This window comes from Thermobia domestica, chromosome 6 (genome assembly GCF_964235325.1).
Source record: "Thermobia domestica chromosome 6, izTheDome1.hap1.1, whole genome shotgun sequence".
Lineage (NCBI taxonomy): Eukaryota > Metazoa > Arthropoda > Insecta > Zygentoma > Lepismatidae > Thermobia > Thermobia domestica.
Window position 1 is genome coordinate 220,904,951 of NC_137459.1, and position 22,014 is coordinate 220,926,964.

Here is a 22,014-nt window from a genome sequence, read left to right on the forward strand (position 1 = left end):
AATATCGATATCAATAGTATCGAATATCGATATCGACAACATCCAATATTGATATCGAGAACATCAAATATGGATATTCAACATATTGATTGGTCTTGAATATTAATGTTGATATATACAATCTGGTCTCAAAACGTTTCAGTGGGGGATATCTCAGAATACTTGTTAGTAACAGAAAACAGACTTGTGTTCCTTCTAATCCACCAGTCTTTCCTCAGAGAAAAATAAAAATAGTCATTTAATTTCTTTCTCCGTTATCATATTGGTCATCATTGAGGATAATATGAGAGGGAAACAGGGTGACATGGAATATAGGTGTTTTATTTGTGTGTAGGTGTTTAATTCATGTGTTTGCGATTGTGAATGTGCACGTGAGGCGGTATGAGTTTCAGAGACAGAGAGAAGTTCTTTCTGTAGCATAACACGTGCGTGCGTTGTATTTTAAGCTCACGCACAAACAATACTTGATCCAAATATGGACGATAGGGTCCGTGGTGAATCCTGCTCTTGCCAAGTGAACTTTGTGGTGGACAAACACCGTTACGTGGGTTTCCGCGGGGTTCTCCCGTTTCCTCCCACTTTCTTCATTTCTTCATTTTCATTCATCTCTCATTATCACTGTCTCCTTTAGCCTAACCGGCATAATCATAAGACGTTACACTTAAAAATTTCATTTCATTTCAGATATGAACGAATGACGTACACGATGCATATCTTTCAGTGCCATCTACAGAGAGTGGTGCTATTCAGCCGGTTTGCACCGGTTCGCTAGAACCAGCTGTTTAATATATTTCGAGTTTGCTAAACCGTATGTTATACCCAAGAACGAGCAAGTTTCAGTTTGTTTGGCTTTATTTTAGAAATTCTTAAAGCAACAGGGTTAGATATATGATCTCTCAGAATAAGGTATAAGCGATTTTTTCTTAATTTCAAATGGGCTGGTTAGATATCAAGAATGCAAACTGGGATCACATGAGTGCAATGGTGAGTGTTACGTTCGAAACACATACATACCATTATCAATAATTGTTCATCCATTGCTGGGTTAAGGTGTTTCCAATACTTCTTGACAAAAATCTATTTTGAATAATTCGTTTCCAAGATATTCGCAGTGCTACCTAATTTCGTCACAACAACTTATATTAGGTTGCTGTGTAGGTATCTACTTGTCATTTGTGGAATCCAGTCAACAATTTGCTTTTGTCTATCTTGCATGATTTGCTTCCTAAGAGAGAGGGAGAGAGAAAGGGGCGTAAATAAGGGACCCACAGTGCTCGCATTGCGGGGGGACCCAGGCCATCACGAGACCCCCAAGTTGTGATGTAGGACATAGAAAAGGTGCCCCATTTCACGTTGTCTGCGTGCCCTTAGTTACGCCACTGGAGATAGATGTCTTTTTATGTATCCATCTACTATCTCTCTTTCATATATATATATATATACCCAGTCACCAAAAATTAGATAAGCACCACTGCCTACAGATATGGAAGAAAACCTCCTTCACTGGAGAAAATATCATGACAGTGAATTTCCAAAATTAGCTCTTCTGTTTCGTAAGTATTTGTGTAGGTACTAGCGTTTTATCGGAAAGAGTATTTAGTTGTGGATGCAATATCGTAACCAGATGCTCATACTTCACTTACAGTTAGTGCAGAACATGCGAAACAACTGATTTTCTTTCCATGAACAAAAGAGCTCGTTCCTAAATAGCAGTGTCATGGACTTCAAGCATCATACATTTCTAGTTGAAAACTCTATGCTAATAGACATATTTCTAAACAAGACAGTTATTTTTCATTTTTCTCTGTATGTGTGATGTGTCTTTTTGTGTTCTTCCAAGTTAAACCGTTAGCTTTACAAATTTAACACTTGGACTTATTATTTTGTGGTATTCTATTTTAATATCCAATTAAAAAAAGCACGAGATCAATCGAGATCTCTTTCATGTTATTATTAAATTGATCATCTTTTTGTATTAAAGAGCTTTACGCAAACTTAACGTGAACTTAAGTGGTTTCTTGTTATTTGTTTTGTGTAAACTTATATTTAAAAGTGTTCATGTTATTAATAAATTTAGGTTAAACCTTACGTCCTATATCTTTATTCAGTTCTGCTTGTGAAATTAATTTAGAGAGGTTCTAAGTTCCTAATAATAGTGCAACTAATAATGCGTTTTTAATACTTAAGCAAATCCAAAGAAATAGCGAAGTGTTAATACTACCTAAACAGAATAATTAGGCCTGTGTACTGAAATGGCTGAATGGAGGGTTTTGTTTGTTTTAGTGGGCTGAATTACGTGGTTCAACTTACACCTAGTAACCAAAACAAATAAACGGTAAATTACTAAGCACATTTTTGCACAGGCATTTGATTTTTCACTCGCAATGGCAATACAGCACAAACATTAATTGTAGTGAGGATATCAAGTTGACTCGATTAAAGAATGCAACCATGTTAATGATGAGAAATATTTTGGAAGGCGTAGTTCCCCGGGTCTGCACTGGTTTTGGCTTTATCTTCAAAAGGAACCATTTCTTCGAAATGCAATTTTTGCACAAAGTTTGGTTTGATTCAGTGAAGAAGTGTAGCCGAAAGTTAAATACACAATATTAGGTGGATTAAGAAGACGTATCCACCGCCGCCGACATGGACTTTCAAAACAATCCAAATTTTTAACCAATACTAATCCTCTGTAAATTTGAGTTGATTCTGTTAAGAAACGAAGTCAAAATAGAAACCTAAATATTAACATGGAATGTTGGGAAGCATAGTCCCCAAGCCCTACATTAATTTGACTCATGAAAGGGGGCTTTTTCTGCCTCATACGAGTATCGTGCAGTTTGGTTTCATTCTGTTAAAAAATGCAAATGCAACCACCATCGCGAGGCAAAAAGCGTTATATATATATATATATATATATATATATATATATATATATATATATATATATATATATATAAAGCAAAACCCGCCGCAATTTTTTTGAGGAAGTGTGAAACAGCAATATCGAATACAAATATTGACGATATCGGATATCGATATTGGATATCGACGATATCGGATATCGAATATCGACGAGATCGATATATCGACCTCAATACTTTTGCGATATCGATGATCGATATAAGATGATATCGATATCGATATATCGACATATCGCACAGCCCTAACTGTAAAAATTTTTTAGGGTATAGCGTCAACTTATATTACCACACTCCACTTTAAGCACTAAAGAAAAATTTGTTCAAGTTTGCATCGTTTGTGCTTCTGGAAATCAGATAGATTCGTTAGTCATCGCATTTAATAAAAATATATAACGAAACTCCTATAAGAAATACATGGGGATATTTTCACCCTTTCAAATTACCCATAATTTCAAAAGCACTATTGATTTCTTATAGTGCAATCATTACTGTTTCGTTAGTGCTACTTTCGTGAACGTTTTTGTGGGGACATTGTAGCACATAAATAGGTTTTTCTATGTTTCATCTTGTAGCGGTTGAGTGTTTACAATAAGACCCACAACGTACTCTTAGATATTACACTAAACTATCGTTATTAGTGCTTTTAAATATGGCGAGAAAAAAAATACAAAATGGAGAAAGACACTTTTTAAAATTTGGCCCCTCACGCCTCAATTACCAAAATATATTACATGGTTAGTGCTTCGATACTTTCCATTCGTACACTAGTGCTAAGATAGTGTAAGACTCATTAGAGAATATCTTTTGGGGTTAAAGTGTAATTTCTGAATTCTACATTTATATCTTACAAAAGTGAGACAAACGTTAATAGCTATTGATACGTTAGTGCATATCAAAACAATAAGCATTAACGATATTGCTATTATAGTTTAGGAGGTTAAAGTGAAGATTTTTCCCGTACTAAACTTAACTTTAGGGTATTTTACTATACTTAACCCTCAAAAGTGTAATAAAAGTCAATGTGTATTGCATCGTTAGCGCTCTGAATGACGAACCATGAACGTTACTGCTATCGTCTTTAGGAGTAAACAATGAATAACACGGATTTGGCTAACTACAGTTTTTAATTTTTTTTACATTTTCACTGTGAGGCAGACATTAATCAAACCCAGCGGTAAGTGCTCCGCTGACAAAGCAGTAACGTTAGGGTTATCATAATAACCACGAGGCTAAATGTAAATTTTTCGACTTTGACAATAATTGTTTATCAAACGTTAGGATAATCGGTAAAGTTTGGTCTTTTTATAATAATGATTGTCAAAGGATCCTTGGAACGAGATGGGTTTCCAATTATTTTGAAGGTTCACGTTCTCAACATCTACCGTCATGCACACACGGATACTCAAAATCACTTTCAACCTTATCAAGAGAATGATTTTTGATGAGATCTTGAGTTTTGTACAACCATGTAATTAAAAAAACACCTCTTGTCTCTGTGTTGAAAAGTATGTAAAACTCCCGATGAAGGAATAGTAGAATCTTTTGATGTAAAATGATTTGCAGACGATAAGGCACTCTTTTATAATCTAGCGATATTATTAGGTGGCTAGAAACATTTTGAAAAATATGGAAGCGTTTTAAAAAAAACTTGATGATTAAGACGAAGCTATCGTTGCTCAAAATTAAAGCAAGATGGATGAACGTGAAATGAAAGCAAGGACAGCGATGGCGAATAAATGCTTGAGGAGGAAGAAAATTCTCTATTGGGACACGTTGTATAATGTACAGAAGAACACGCAAAGTACTTCAAGAGGTATGTCGTACTGAAGTGGTGAAAACATCCACTTTACGTATGTGTTGAAAGGCGAATAAAAACCTTCCATATGTGAGTGTGGAGGAGAATGGAGCGAATTACTTGTGTTGAGCAGATTACGAATGAGAGGATGTTGGAAATTTTGGAGATATCTCCATAATAAGATAAATTGCTTTGAAGATTGCCTCATAATATGTAACATCATGGACGTGCTAGGAGGTTTGCTGTCAGGCAGGAAGAGACTTGCCGATTAAGGAAGAGTACTTGTAGTGTTGGTAGTGTATGGTTTGGACTACGTTAGAATTATTCACCGTTTTGTTAATAATTAAGAATTACTGTTCAATTATTAATTAATTTCCACATCGTTTTTAAAATAATGTAATGTAAGAAGAGAATAAGAATAATTTTAATCGGAATTGGAATGTTTATTTTATTTTTATATTCGTTTGTAATCGTGTTTTTAATATGGTACTTTTTTGTATTTCACTTTACATACGAGTATATACATTTTCACTTTACATTTATTTCTTAATGACTACTAAGTATAAAGATTTTGATGGACAAGTAGGCAGTGGGTTAATCTCGCTGCCAATTCAAAAATATAAATTGCAACTAGCATAAAATTTTTTGCAGTTTTTGTGATAGTTCGAAAGAAATATACCATTAAAATTAAGAATCCGGAGTCAAAATTGAGGCATCTTCGTTGACATGTACTGCTACACATTCCAATCAAAAGAGTAATAGGCCGTTTGGAAAAAGAATTTGTACTGTCTATAGTACTGATTATAATTTGGTAACGTTAAAACAGGGATCACTATTTCATAATATTGATCACTCCATCAGCTTTTGTGCCATCAAAAATGAAACTTTCCTTGCCTAAATTATGTACTCTGTTTGTACTGCTAATTTTAATGGCCATTTCAAATAAAATATACCACACCTAATGTGAACTCTGAAATTATAATAAAACCTGTTGTAACCGAACATGGTCATCAAAATATTTTTAGTAGTAATATTAATGGAAATGATTACAAGTAGAAAAATTTATATTTGGCTAGAACAATGATTTTTGTTTGCATTCAAACCTAGCAGTATCTGAACCAAAACGATCAAGACGACGCGTAACAATTTAAAATCGAAACAGAAAAAACTATTGTTATGAATTCTAGTTAAGAAAAGAGACGAGAAAAAATGTATCGTAAACACTTCTCGTTTTCTGATTTACTTTTACTTTAAAGTGATGATGAAACTTTTACTTTAAAGCAGCGTTTCCCAACCTTTTTCAACTTGCGGCACACTACGGGAATAACTTGAATTCTCGCGGCACACAAAGATATTATTATTATTATTTGTAAATATAAAATATCTTGGTGTTTACTGTTTTACTCACAGAGAAGAAAGCTCGACCACTGTTTTTTCCCCGTGGAAATAATCATGCTTATTTTTCATTTCAATTTAAAATTTCAAAACAATTGCAATGAGATATAGGATTTAGATTTCTTTTTAAATACAATTTCTGTTTCGTAAGCTGTATCCGATTTTTCACTAAGAAAGAACACTCAAGAACGAACAAACAAACAAATCTCTTGTACTTTTAAAACACAGTATGCGTGTTTGCTTTGCCGAGAGGATTGAATGATTTCTTTAAAATTTTAATTTACGAAATAGTCTGCAACAATAAAGATGCAATAATGGTCCAAACAATAATAACAAACTCGTTTGTCCACATTAAAAATATACAGAAAAATAACACAGTATGAAACTTAAAATTGTAGATTCATAGTAGAGGTTCAGAGTAATGTTAAATAACAAATATTCAATTTTTCTCTGTCTTGCAATCTATTGCTATAGAATTAATAATTTTGTTTCGATTTCTTCGCGGCACACCACCGGCCCATTCGCGGCACACCGGTTGGGAAACGCTGCTTTAAAGTAATATTTTACTTTCATTACAGTTATTTTCTTTCGTAATGAATCTGCATGAATCAAATATAGATAGTTTACGTTTAGTATTTGGTATTTACAGCAACATTTACATAGGTGTGTACTGCATGTCCGGATACCCTCCTTTGCTCTAAGCTTTTGCTAATTTTAGCAGATGAAAATTGTATCGTTATTATTATTTTGAAGCATTGTGAATTTTTGGTTGACCTATTTCGAGAAGGTATGATCGCGTCTTCTCATAATTTTAAGTCTTTGCTGGACGAGTGGTTACGCTCGACTCTGTGATGAAAATGTCCCGCGTTTTTCTCCTTGTACGGACATGTGGTTCATATCCGTTAAATGTAGGTACCAATCTTGGATATTAAAAAAACATAAAATCGGGTAAAAGAAACCTTAGATACAGCAGAACATTTCCCTTAGATACTTTTTTAAACATGATCCTTCATTTTGATAATTGTTTTTGGGCTCCCCTAATCTGATTTCGTTAGATTTGGGCATACTATTTGGTTATATTTTGAATGAGAAATTATTATAAAAACTCGTATTGCGTTTTTTTCCAGATTGAATTGTAATTAGCCTCTTCTAGTACTTTTATAATATGAGAATATTAATTCATATACAACTATGTGTTTTGATATTGTTCTACTTATTTATTTATTTATTTTTCGTTTACAGAATTTTACAGAAAGGGAACAACTTATGAAATACTAATTATTTCAGCTCCAACGGCTAATATCAAAGCTATCATGACAATTGAAGGGTGACCATAATTAACATTCTAACGATATATAAGTTGCTTTTCAAAACAATCACATTCATAACTATTGCGAACGTTTTTTTGTTGTATCCTTTTATTCACTAACCAGAACTTGCATACCTTTCTTACGTCTTTAAACACAAACTAGCGTTTACTTCCGGAAATTAAAAAGACAAATGAAATATATAGAGTTTCGAAATATTCTCTCAAGTTCTTCATCATTTTTACACTGTACAATACCATTCAAGGATCCACATCCTTAAAAGAAGAAAAACATATTTACAAACATTTTCCGATGTACTAACGTTGACTTGTAAATTCGAACCATTAACTCTTACTAGTTACCGAAGATACCTACCTACAAAATGTTACCCTCAAATTAACAGTAAACAATGTGGGCACCATTTATGGAACAACTTCTGTAATTTCAACTTCGAATAACAATTCATACCACATTTGCAAATCTCATCCTTTGTATAACTAAGACAAACATCTCAAGGAAAATGTTCTGAGTAGACATTTACGTAAATTGACAGTGTTGCTATTTTTAGTTAACAATTTGCAATTAAGCTTATTATAATATATCTTAGGGACAATCCCGTTTCGGTAATACATCAGAAAAGTATTGAAACAAGTTGTGAATCATACAGGCGGTGTTTATATTGCCCATTTTGGTTGACTTATAAATTACATTTATACCTACATAAACAGAATTCCAATATAGTCTTTAGGAGTCTCCTGTGCGTTCAGCAGAGATAATCAATGGAATCAGTATACATCTGGCGGTGGTAGAACTTATTACTGCCACGAATCATAAGCTTCTCACACATATTAACCTGCGAACTACAGATGTAATCCATCTTTCCACCATAACCCGGGCTAAATGTATTAGAAGGCTTTCTGCACATATCACCAACTTTACATTAATAATTACTGAACATGTTTTAGTAGAAAGAATTTTGATTTATTGTTTCCATATTTTTGCTTCTCTCTGCGACTGAAATACCCTTTAGAATGTGGACATCTATTTACTTCGGCTATGATCGGTAACGACTGATCCTCAAGCGATTTGATATTTGTGTGTGCAGCCTATATTCTGACAGCCTTTATAGTGTTTTTATTTTTGTTTAGTTTAACCTAATGTTACCGTGTGTGTGTGTAGGTTATAACGTCAGTTTCTTGCTTGGTGGGAATGTAATATAAGTTTCGGCTATGATTCAATGGCAATTGTATAAATACGAACTTTAGTAGTTGTCTGTGGGGTATGATGCACACACCACACATCACTCAATAAGAGGCAGTCAGAGATCATTACAAATTTGGTGGATGACGTTGAGCGTGAAAATTCACATCGTCTACCTAAGATGTGTATTACTTCTAATAACGTTCGGAGTCGATGTGGAGTTGAGACGAGAATCAAAAATGTGGTCTAGTATTCATTTCATTCAGGCTGTATTTTCCCACAAAGAGATTCTCAGGGCAAATTAATTTGTACGTGCCTGTCTGAATTAAGTACTAACGACAAAACAATACAATAATTTGCTTCTACAAAAGCCTATTTCGCTTTACTGTTCTACCATTAGAGAGGATAAATTTATAGATAGTATGAATTTTTTATTTGGTAAAATTACTTTCAAACTGAAGAGTACTAATTATTTCTTAGTGCTTTATAACGCTAAAAATGTAAATACTTTTATTCATTTGGATTATTGATTGTAAAATCAGAATGAAACACTACATTAAGGAATAATTACTAATAGTGCTTCTTGCAAGTAAAGGTTCTCTCCCAAGTTTCAAGGATTTTGAAACTTCGTATATATTTAGATAGAGAAGGGCCACGACGGAATAGTGGTATAACATGCAAAACCGACAACAAAGGATAAATATATATGTCCGCCCGAATACAGTATGAATTTTTCATTTGGGGAAATTACTTTCAAACTGAAGGGTACTAATGTTTTTTAGTGCTGAAACTCAAAATACTTTTATTCATTTGGATTATTCATTGTCAAATTACAATAAAATACTACAGTAAGCATTAGTTATTAATAGTATTTCTTACAAGTAAAGGTTCTCTCCCAAGTGTCAGGGATCATTAAACTCCGCATATATTTAGATAGATGAGGGCCACGAAGGAATAGTGTTCCGACTGTTCCAACATACTGGGCCATAGTGTTCCAATAGTGTTCCAACATACTGGGCCGACAGCAAAGGATACATCTGATATGGCCGCCCAAAGGTCATGCCAATCTAGTTTTGCGAGCAACCTCACATACACTTTTCATGGACAAATTGACTTAATGTTTTGGAGATTGATAATTGAATGAATATTACACATCTGTTGGTTTGAAATTTCGATGACCTTGACGTATTGGAGCCAATATTTCTGATCAAATTGTCAATGAGTGAAGGACACGCGTCTGGAAAACGAGTTGTAAATTGGCAGTATAGTATAACTAGAATTGAATGAAAGGCATTAAACGAAACAAAATATCGCGAAATAGATTTATAATTAGTTTAGTGTTACATGACACACAATAGTTAATAACTAATGAAAAACGAATAATATGTTTATAGTTTGCGCCGGGTTCGAACATATGATCCTTGGATCATAAACGACGTTGTTACGTGTGTAGCCATGGCGCCAGTATTGGTAAGAGCAGTTTTATTTTATATGATGTGGTTTGCAAACGCAAGACGTTTATGGCTAGTACCTCCAGACCTTTACTAATGAACAGTAAATGTTGGCGTGTAACACTTCAGATAATATAGGCAATGGAAACTTTTCAACTTGTGGTGACAACTTTGAGGGCAATACGGAAAGTTTTACTGGTTTGTGCAATATAGACAGTAGTACATATTAACAAATATACACATTTTATGTAAGGAAATACTTTACAGTACTAATCCACATACTGAGCAAGCAAAGTGATGGATTTGTGACGAGTTTTTGTACTCCAGTATCGTAGTCCTCCGCATTGCGTATTGAGATATTGCAGATGGTCATTGAAAATTTCATTGTTTGAGACATTCTGAAAATGTTCTCTGAGTTCATAAATTTTGACGCGCCGATCGTCCCTCACGCATTTGTCAACTGACCTCAGCAGTTCGTTTGTAATGACTCATGGTACACGTCTAGTGGTACTGTTCTATAGGTACTTCGATACCCAGTGTGGGAATTAGATAATCTATATTCGGGGTGATAAAATTAGGCCAAAAGACATAGTCTGAAGGTTCAAATTTCAAAATGAGACAATAAATGCCTTACCCCCCATATATATATATATATATATATATATATATATATATATATATATATATATATATATATATATATATATATATATATATATATATATATATATATATGTATATGTATATATATATATATATATGTGTGTGTGTGTGTGTGTGTGTGTGTGACATCTGTAATAAATAAGAATTTTATTAATTTAATAAATCTACCGACAATAACTATGCACATATATATTGTCTGACACACACACCCCACTAAACCTTTCTGAACGTGTTTTAATGTTGTACTCACTCTTGTCTCCGTAGCTCTCTGAGGTTTATTTAGTTATAATATGGTTCGAGCGATAGCCATGATCACAAGCTTATGTTAATTTTTTCACTCATATTGAAAGCTTCCACTTTGCATTAATACATACAGGTTGCGAAAAGAAACCTACTTCAGTCTTGTGAAAACCAGTAAAATTATCAGTTAAACCGGACATTTTTTTAAAAAGAAAATCTAGATATTAGCCTATCAAATAAGAAATTGATTGTTACTGGTCCCGATTTCTCACATCAAGGTCAAATCGGAGGCCAAATATTTAAAAGCTCTCAATTCAAATTTCGAGCTTGTGCTTCTACTTCCCGCTAAAGCTGTGCTCATCACGACTTTTTTCTCTCCAAATATCGATTCCGTGATGGGCACAGAAAGTCAACACTTAAGAATTACTTTACTGTTAGGTTGAAGATGAGTTGATTCACTATGAGCTAAGTTATTCAAATAAAGTAAAGTTTTTCAGACAACATTAATTGCGTGGACAGCAAACTGTACAGCGAAAAGATGGAAAAATGAAGGGTTAACTTTTTAAAAAAAACCCGCTCCAGTTGAAATGCTTATACAGACACGGACAATGACACGGAGAACCAGTCGTATTTACAAATGCTGAAACAAATCTTGAATTATTCGCTTATTCACCTAAAAATCACCTTCATTAACATGTCTGCTCACTAGGAGCGTATCCCCCAGCGTGTACGTTAACATATACTTACTAGAGAATACCTATATCTCAGATTTTGAGTAGTTTTAAAAGTTCATTTGCGTAAAATGTAAAAGCAGTGATTACTATGCTAATTATTACATATTAAATGCAACTTTTGAGTTGCATACACACAACCTACTTTGGAATGAAGACCATGTGCTAACAAAGAGTACACTGGAAAATGAAATAACATGTTATAACAAAAATTGAGGGGCAAAGCAAGCGTCTTCGGTGGGGATACTTCAGCTGATTTCTTTGGGGGGGAAGAAAATGTGATTGAGGGGGAAAATCCCCCTCATCCCCCCCGGTAATTCGCACCCAGTCGATACCGGAGACGAGTTTTTGAATAATTTACATTTTCATCGCTTATATTGGGTTCAATACTCAACGTCCACTAAATTAAACCAACAGATGTATAGTGTTCATACAATCTGCAAAACATTATGACAATCTGGTTATCCGAAGCTAAATGAGAGGTTGCATTCGAAATTCGATTCGCATGACATTCAGGCTGCCATATTGGATTTATTCTTTGATGTCGGCCCAGTATTTCTACAGTATTCTTTGTATCTAAATATATGTGCAGTATCCGGATCCCCGATTCTTGAGACAGAAACTTTACTAGTAAGTACATTAAGTTGGGACATTAGTGGTGCAATTATTAGAGGTAACTTTCCCGTAATGAGTGCTTAGTAATGTATGTTTCTGAGTTAATAATATATATGGAATAATTATATGTGTACTCTAATAATTGTCCAACTATATGGGAAACTGTTGTATTTTTTTTACTTTAAACCCCCCCCCCCTTAGTATTCTCAAGCGGAATAGTTGGTTCCGGTCTATTTAATTTATTTCTGCTTTAACTAATTAAAGTACCCTATTGTTACTTTTCTACTATAATGTAATTACGCGTCTGGGCTTACAGAGACTAACAGAATTATCCGGAAAATGTACGTCTTGCATAAAAGATTTACTTCAAAGAAAAAGCAAATGTAAATAATATGCTGTTTTTCTCTGTCTTCCAATAAACTGTAACATTTATTAACTTTGAATAAAATAAATATAAAAATCAAAATAAAGTGGAAGGATCAAACCAAACAGAATATAAATGTTCAGAATTAATCGGCCATACCACGAATCAACGTATTAAGAAATATCAAGAAATAGATAGTGACAAAGGCAAATTGTTCGTTGGATACCACAAGTGACAAGTAGAGACCTACACAGCAACCTAATATAAGGTGTTGTGAAGAAATTAGGTAGTACTGCGAATATCTTGAAAACAAATTATCGAAAATAGATGTTTGTCAAGAAGTATTGGCAACACCTTAACCCAGCAATGGATGAACAATTATTGATAATGGTAGGTATGCGTTTCGAATGTAAGTAACACTCACCATTGCACTCATGATATTTGCACCCAGTTTGCATTCTTGGTATCAAACCAGCGCATTTGAAATTAAGAAAAAATCGCTTATACCTTATTCTGAGAGATCATATATCTAACCATGTAGATGTAAGAATTTCTAAGAACAAAATTAAACTTAAACTTGCTCGTTCTTGGGTATAACTGGAAAAATTTAGTGTTATGCCTGGGTATAACAAACGGTTTAGCAAACTCGAAATATATTAAACAACCGGTTCTAGCGAACCGGTGGGACCCGGCTGACTAGCACCACTGTCTGTAGATTGCACTGAAAGATATACATCGATTACCTATTGCAGTGAGGCATCAAATGATAGCACAAAAGAAAAACGGAGATTCCCCGATTTTGCTTTTGTTGATCGTGTACGTCATTAGTCCATATCTGAAATGAAATGAAATTTTTGAGTTTTACGTCCAATGATTATGCCGGTTAAGGTAAAGGAGACAGTGATAATGAGAAATGAATGAATATGAAGAAATGAAGATAGTGGGAGGAAACGGGAGAACCCCGAGAAAACCCACGTAACGGTGTTTGTCCACCATAAAGTTCACTTCGCAAGAGCAGGATTTGAACCGGGGACCTCATGCACCATAGGTGAACGCTGTACCACTGAGTCACCACGGACCCTATCGTCCATATCTGGATCAAGTATTGTTTGTGCGTGTGCTTAAAATACAACGCACATATGTTTATGCTAGAGAAAGAACTTCTCTCTCTCTCTGAAACGCATACCGCCTAACGTGCACATTTACAATCGCAAACACATGAAATAAACACCTACACACAAATAAAACACGCATATTCTATGTCACCCTGTTTCATTCTCATTACTATTTTTATTAACTTTTCTATGAGGAAAGACTGGTGGATTAGAAGGAACACAAGTCAGTTTTCTGTTACTAACAAGTATTCTGAGATATCCCTCATTGAAACGTTTTGACCAGATTGTATATATCAACATGAATATCAAGACCAATCAATATATTTGATGTTCTCGATATCAATATTGGATGTTGTCGATATCGATATTCGATACTATCGATATCGATATTCGTTATTGTCGATATCGATATTCGATATCGATATGGCCGATATCGATATTCGATATTGTCGATATCCGATATCGATATTGTTGATATCGATATTCGATTTCCGATATTGTCGATATCGATATATCTATTCAATATAGATATCAGAAAATATCGAATGTCGATATCGAAATTTCGATATCGCACAGCCCTAACTACAGTAATGTAGCACTAACGTAACTGATTGGTGATGCAAGAAATAATGCACTAATAATTGAACTAACAAAGATCTATATTGCTTTGTATTTTGGGGTAATTTGCTATGTAAAAATTACCCATATATTTCGAACGAAAATTTCGTGACATAATTCGTTATATCTACATTAATAATATAGTATTTTCAAAGCCATTACTGTCTACTAGAACTCACCATGCACTAACGGATGGGAATAACTATCGTTAGTACTTGAAAAGGATAGCGTAAACTTCCCTTGTCAAAGATTTTTTTTAATTTTTACCAGCTACGGTAATAAAGAAATGCGTTAGAAGTTGGTGCACTATTAAACACTATCTATGCTCTAACTAATGCACTATAATAGTTCTTTGGTTCTAATGAATTTTTGGGAAATTTGTTGTCATAAACATTCCCCATGTATTTCCTAGATTGTTTCGTTGCTTATAATAGGCTATATGTGTAGCACTAACCAAACAGTGTATTTAAGAAGTGCTAACGTGCACTAACGAATGGCAATATTTTCCCTTTAATGCTTGAAGTGGAGATGCGTGTACCATTTTTTTTGGTTTCCGAGCCTACAATATTGTAGCACTAACGTTAGTGATCGGTGCAAAAAGAAGTACTAATGATGCAAAAAGATTGCACTACAAGAGGTAATTAGTGCTTTTGAATTTAGGGGTAATTTAGCTCAATGAAATTTCCCTTTTTATATTCTAATAGTAAAACATCTACACTAATAGTAAAACACTAACGATTATGGAATCTTCTGGAAGCACTAACAATGTACTACTAATTGTACTAGCTTTAAACGATATTAGTTACTAGAAGGTATAACGTGAAGTGTTTGCTTCCAAAGATTTTTCCTCCTACCGTCCAAACTATTGAAGTATTAAATTTGGGAGTTGGTGTTCAATGAAGCACCAACGAAACATTAATAATTACGGTAAAAGGGACCATTGCTGCTTTTAAATTTTGCGTGAAACTGACCCAATGAAAAATTCCCTATGTACGTATTGTGTGTGTTTCCGGACAATTGGGACAATCTTCAATAATATTGAAGCACTAAGGAAACTATTTGAGTTTTCTGATAGCAATAATGATTGGAGTTTAAAATTTAGTGCTTTCTGGGTTGGCTAACGTGAATTTGCAGCTCTCCAAAATTCTTGCTTCTAGCGTCCATACTATTGTAGCACTAATATTATGATTTTGTGTTCTAAAAACCACTAAAGAACCTTTACGGCAATTTTCAAAAGGTTAGCAGTTTTGAGTTACCGGGAATTTCAGTCAATGAAAAATTTCCCATTTATTGCATACGGAATTATCGTAAAAACTAGGCTACACCACTACACTAATAGTGAAGCACTAACGAAACCATTAATATTTCAGGAAACACTAACGATACACTATTACACAAGTTTTAATGGATAGTTTTTTCAGTGGTGGTCCAAGGTCATATTGCCCCCCCAAAGTTTTTTGCTTCTAGTTTCCGAACTATTGAAGCACTAAGTTTGTGTTCTAAAAAGCAGTGTCGAAGCACTAAGGATTGCGCTAAGACAGTTCAGTTAATTTTGAGTTTAGTTCCTTACGCGGAATGCGAACCACATGAGTTCCCGTAGGGAAACGAATACGCGAAAAATTATTATTGCGTTTGAATTTGGCTGGATTTTGACGCAATGAAAGATCCTCGTGTATTTCTTATGCGAGTAATGTGACATAGTTGGGCTCATCTAATAGCAAAGCAATAACAAAATTCTTAGGTTTTTCTGCTAGCCATAGCGATACACTAACGATTGCCGTAGTTTTAATCTTTAGTGGTTTCTGGATGGGATTACTTGAAGTTACAACACAAAGTGTTTTGCCTATATTGCTGAAACCCTAATTTTGGGAGCCGGTATTCTAATAGCATTAACAAGCAAATAAAACACAGGTCTGACCAGAGCAGAATGAAATATATTAAAAACTATAGTTACAATGTGTTACAGTTTCAAGGACCTAACGTCCTCTTCATCAGAAAAGGACGTTAGGTCCTTGAAACTGTAACACATTGTAAGTATAGTTTTTAATATATTTCATTCTGCTCTGGTCAGAACTGTGTTTTATTCGTTAAGCTACTTATCCAGAGCTATGGAGTTTGTTCATTATTAACAAGCAATAACGATTAAAGAATCATTAGTACTTTTGAATTTGGCGCGAATATGACATAATGAGCAATTCCCCCCATGTATTGATTACGGGTGTTTGGTACATCTACTCTAATAGCGAAGCAGTAACGAAACTTTTTCTCTTTCTGGGAGCACTAAAATTGCCCTAACGATTGCACTAGGTTTAATCGGTAGTGCTATTCGATCATGAAGTTTTCTCCAACAATGTTATACCTTCTAGCGTCCAACTTATCAGTCACTAATGTTGGGATTAGATCACTAAATGATTGCATTAGAAGAGTTCATTAGTGCTAATAAGGGATTCTTATCTACGGAGGTTCTGACTCATGGTAGTAAACAAGTTCTTGACACTTGTGGTAAGGCCAAAAATTGAAAATGATACACCAAAACAAAGCTGTGACATGTCACCTCATGTTTGTCTTGCAAAACAAGGCTAGCCCAAAAATTGATAATACTAAATCATAGATGTTAAACGCAATTGTTCTATATATATCTCAAAATGCAAACGTTATTACGAAGACAACCTATTATGTTACGTTTTCTAAAATGTATTTCGTTTTTTTATGGATTACCTTAAATAATGAAATATCTGAATATTGACACTCTTCCATAATAGATTCTAATAGATTGATTTGTTAATTTCTCATGAATTTTACTAATCGCTTTTAGGAAATTATATGGAATCTCAATTTAGAAACAGAAATTTACATTTACTCCTAGCAATTGATTTTCAAATACACTTTGTTTTCTTCGTAACGTTTTCCAAACTCCACTATCAATTAGATTATTTTGATAGTTGGAAGGTTCTGTGGATGGATTAAAATAATCACATCGTATATGTTTAACGTCGGTAATTTACATCTTTTAACTGTCTCAAATTATTCTCTGTTGTAAACGGAAGCTGCGTTACAGAAATGTCATGTTGTATAAGACGCGCTAATTGTCCTCTCTTCGATTTAAATATAGTGCAATCTTGCACGAGAAAATTTTCTGTATGTTATTGTTAGTTTTAAGAATATGTCATTCATCTCTAAAGGACATGTTTTTAATTCGTAAAACTAATTGTAAATTAGATAACTACATATGTAAATAACAATGAAAGTATCTAGAAATATATGTATATTAATGCGAAGCTGTCTTTATGTTTCAGTGGCTTGTTCCACAGTGACTGTGACTAAATGCCAGGCAGCATTGCGGACATTACAAGCTTATCCTTTTTTCCGGCCAACCTGCCTTTGTAGAGAACCTCAAAAAGATCCTTCGTGTAACTCTTTTAGGGATTTTCTATTCGACCATCCTTGCATGTACGTCACCAAGAAAGGTAGGTTTTCGTGTAATTGATTTTGTTTTTTTAAAATTTAGGTTTCTATCAGATGAGATTTCATGCTTAAATAATATACTGGAAATAATCTTAAGCTGTAAGGAATTATTCGGTAACTCCCCATGTCGGAATACCGAAATGAAGCCTATATTGCCGTTTTCACTGCCACCAGCTTACAATTTTCAAACAAAACTTATGTGAATCGTTTGTACTACAATTGCACCTGAATATACCGCACTTTCCTTTGTACGCCATCCCCATTAAGTGTTTGGAATTTCGAAACAACCTATACCAATGATTTATAGTATATTTGTACAGCACAAATTTTTAGTTGTATACTACTTCCGGTAAAAAAATATGTCTTATAGTGGGGAACTGTGCAACAGCAGCCATACCACCTCGGAATGTGCAAACAAAAGCACCGCAATGTTCGTTTCAACCGCAATGTTTCACATTTATTTTCGTTTTTATCACTTCCGCTATCGCGATATGAGTATTCAATAAGTTTTGACGGTCCACAGCTCTCCACTATAAAATACTTATATATTTGTAGCTAAAATAGTAGAAATGAAAACTTCGAATTTCGAAATTCCAAGCTGGGTGGGGTGGCGAAATGTACAGTACCTTATGGTGTAGACAAATTAGAGAAAATAGTGAAAAAAATTCATAAAGAGAAATTGGCAGAAATGTGTGTGACACTGGTCTAATCTCATTCTAAAAATCCCCCGAAACCCGAGTGGAACTTCAACCGTAAAACAGGAGAATCACCACCGAAGATGTTAAAGGACTATGTTTTTATAACTTACCCAAAACACCAAAAAAAAAAAAAAAAAAAAAAAAAAAAGCAAAAAGTTTTCAGAGAAAATTTGTAAAAGAATATTGAATCGTGATTCATTTAACTTATTAAAAGTATTGTGTAATTCGAAGCTTAACCATAATTTTAAAAAAAAGTGTAAACAGCGTTTTCTTTATTTCGCTCACAAAACAATGAAATCGTAATAAATACATATAAGCCTTTTTACCGAATAAATATAGAAACGTTCTCGAATATTCGTGTGAAGCTTTAGCCGCATTTATGGATGAAGGCCACCGCTGATTTCGTAAAATGCGTTTTTGTTATTCCTAAAACAAAACACCATAAAATTGTGTGAGGAAGATGAAAATCGCTAGAATCAGCATATTAAGTCCTGATAAATTCAAGTGGAGCAGCAGCCATTATCTACGAAAATGGACGCATCTTCATAAAACTACGTTTAAGTTATTTCGTACACATAAAGCCGGAAAATATTCATTGAGACATACAAAGATAAACAGACACTATCTTGTTATATCGGACTAAAGATATTAAAGATTTGGATGCACGAAAATTATTAAGAAGCAATGATTTTCTTTTATTCCAGACAAATTTTAATTACTGTTCTTGATACGAGGTTGAAACTTGGGACTGGCTGTTTTTGAATTAATTTAAAATTAATTAATGTACTTCTGTTAGCTGATGTATATTAATTTAATTGTTCGTAATTTTAACTAAGTTCCAAGACATTTGTACCTACTCTGACATAAAACAGAAATATTATCTGAATTAAATTAACAATAAGTGAATTTCTACAGATTATTTCCACAGTTTTTATTTTTCTAAATTAAATTATGTTTTCTAATTTATTTTTAGGATTTTTTCAATACAAAAGATGGTTATTATGAGTGAGTTGGATTAATATTTGGCATCTTTTGATCAAATTGAAACGGCGATGTTATTTCTTACCTCCTGAAATATCAGATCATACATAATTAAATTTTCAATATAATTACTTTTTAACATTCCAACTTAATGTTTTATTGTTCACCTTAGGGTTAGAAAACGGAGATGATTTTGACATCTAAAAATTAATCGTAAATTTTATTCGTGAAAAGACGCATTCTTAAGTTGTTTCTAATGAAAAAAATTTCTATTTTAAGATTGAATTGTTAGTACATTTACAAAATGCTTTGTGTACTATTTCTGCTACAAATCTAAATTCATTGCGAATCCAAATGCTTTTGATAAAAACCAGGTTCCACTATAAATATTATCCCATTAGTTATTGCTGGCAAGAGTTTAAAAAGTAAAACGTGGGTCTCATGGGAATACAATAAACCATAGCTGCCGTTTGAAACACAGGCAACCACATCGTAGGGAATCTTAACCCTTCTGGAAGCCAATAAGATCTGCGCCTCTTAATTCAAGTATCTGTTAGCTAATGGGGGTTCACTTTCATTGTAACTGGAGTACCTCACTTTATCTACGGTAACGCTTTAATTTTGAATTATATAATAAGTTCGGTCGTTTTTAGAATTTTATTGACACTACTTAAATTCCTCTTAAGAGAACTGTCTTAACTAAATAATAAATGGCATTAGAGTCTCGAATTAACTTAGGTGAAATTGAGAACTTACTACTTGACACTATCATCGATAGTTTTCTAGGATTTTTTATACGTATCCTGCTTCCCAAATAAAACCTAACATTACCTCTTTTCCAGATAATAAGAAACATTGTTGAAATTGCTCTAGACGATTGCCTTTCAACCACATTCCTAAAACTACCTTCTATCCCATTCCTATTCAAATATCGTACCCATCTGAAATGACAGCATTATAATTTCGTCATTTGCTTGGGATTTCAATATACTTTTTGCGGAGATCTAAACTGAAAAGGTAATTATAAATTAAAATATTAATCTTGTAAGTCCTCCAGGATTAATACCCTTGATTCGGCTCACTACTTCTGGTATCATTTATTTGTGTGATCGTAATGCATTTTTGTACGAGCAGTTACGGTCTCGACTCGTGTCACTAGTTTGGGCGGTACATACAATATTCTAATGGCAACTGTACTAACAAATCATTCGTGATTGTGTCCCTGTTCGGGCGCCATTTATTCTGTAACCGCTTCCCGAATCTGCCGCAAGTGTCGCACCAACGAATATATTCAGGAGATCTGAATTTACTTGGTTAAGACATTAAACAACATTTCCAAACAGGGATTAAAGATGTTTTTACGGATCGTCCCCAGGTCTCGAAAATGAGATGAGCATGAAGTACCGACACGTTCTGGAATTTCTACCGTTCAGACAATGACACACAAAAATATTATTCCCGCAACTAACTAAAAGATTAAAACGGTGTCACGATTATTTTTTTTGCAATATGTGTAAAAGGTGTATAAGAGAAAGAGTCACCGCATTAAGCAATTATATTAACTTAAAAGCAAATATTTCTAATTTAAAATTACACCACATTTCATTACGTTATAGTCTACCTTTGTAACACATATGTATATGAATGAAACCACATATAAGTGTTCACTCCAAACACTTTTCTCAAAATGCGTGGGGATTAACATTGTGGGGTAGCAAATAAATAATCGCACGACGTAAATTACTGTCTGCTGCGGAAGAAAATTAAAAGGTATAAACACGAGAATGAACGCAGAGAGTCGTGTTACATCATTAGGGCATCTTTAACCTTGTTCAACTTATTATAACGAGACGGTCTTCTGACCAATGACTTCACTAACAACGAGAAGGCACACTTTAGTAAGTGAACTTCGGGACCATTTTTTCGGACATGGTAGTACACATTTCAAAAGTTATTATCGTTAACTGGGAGACTGCAATGGACAAAAATGACGGAGAAAACCCACCTCGAATTTTCCACCCGAAGCATATATCGTACGATGCGCAAACTTATAAGTGATGGCGGCACACAGTGAGAAGAACCAGCGACTCAAGTGCAAAGGGTCCCGAGTTCGTTCCTCGCTCGAGTCAATCCTTGTTTTGTTTTTCATTCAACCAATATAGTAAGCATTTTAAAATATAAGTAAAATAATTATTCATCATATGTTTATAATGAATAATGCTTTTTATGTTTCATGTTAATTAGCAACAAAATTTAACTCTCCGTAATTATCATTCTTACTAAAGTCGTTGTGTAAAAAATGATATTGAAGCTTCGTGTGTACATCTGTTGACAATGTAAGAATTACAACTGTAATGAAAGGGAAATCTACTTTGGTTATAGCAATACCCTGTATTAGCAACACTCAGTATTAACAGTCTTCCCAAGCTCTTGTGGTCCCCATGTATTTTTA

At 33.9% G+C, this 22,014-nt stretch overlaps 1 protein-coding gene across 3 annotated transcripts in view; it reads left to right on the plus strand.

Moving 5' to 3' along the window:
* Positions 1–22,014, plus strand: part of Gfrl (Glial cell line-derived neurotrophic family receptor-like) — a 621,902-nt gene that overhangs the window by 97,938 nt on the left and 501,950 nt on the right. For all 3 annotated transcript variants that reach the window (XM_081762635.1, XM_081762636.1, XM_081762637.1), the window contains exon 3: positions 17,715–17,885. In XM_081762635.1, coding sequence (XP_081618761.1) covers positions 17,715–17,885 — 171 coding nt within the window. The remainder of the gene's footprint in view (positions 1–17,714; positions 17,886–22,014) is intronic.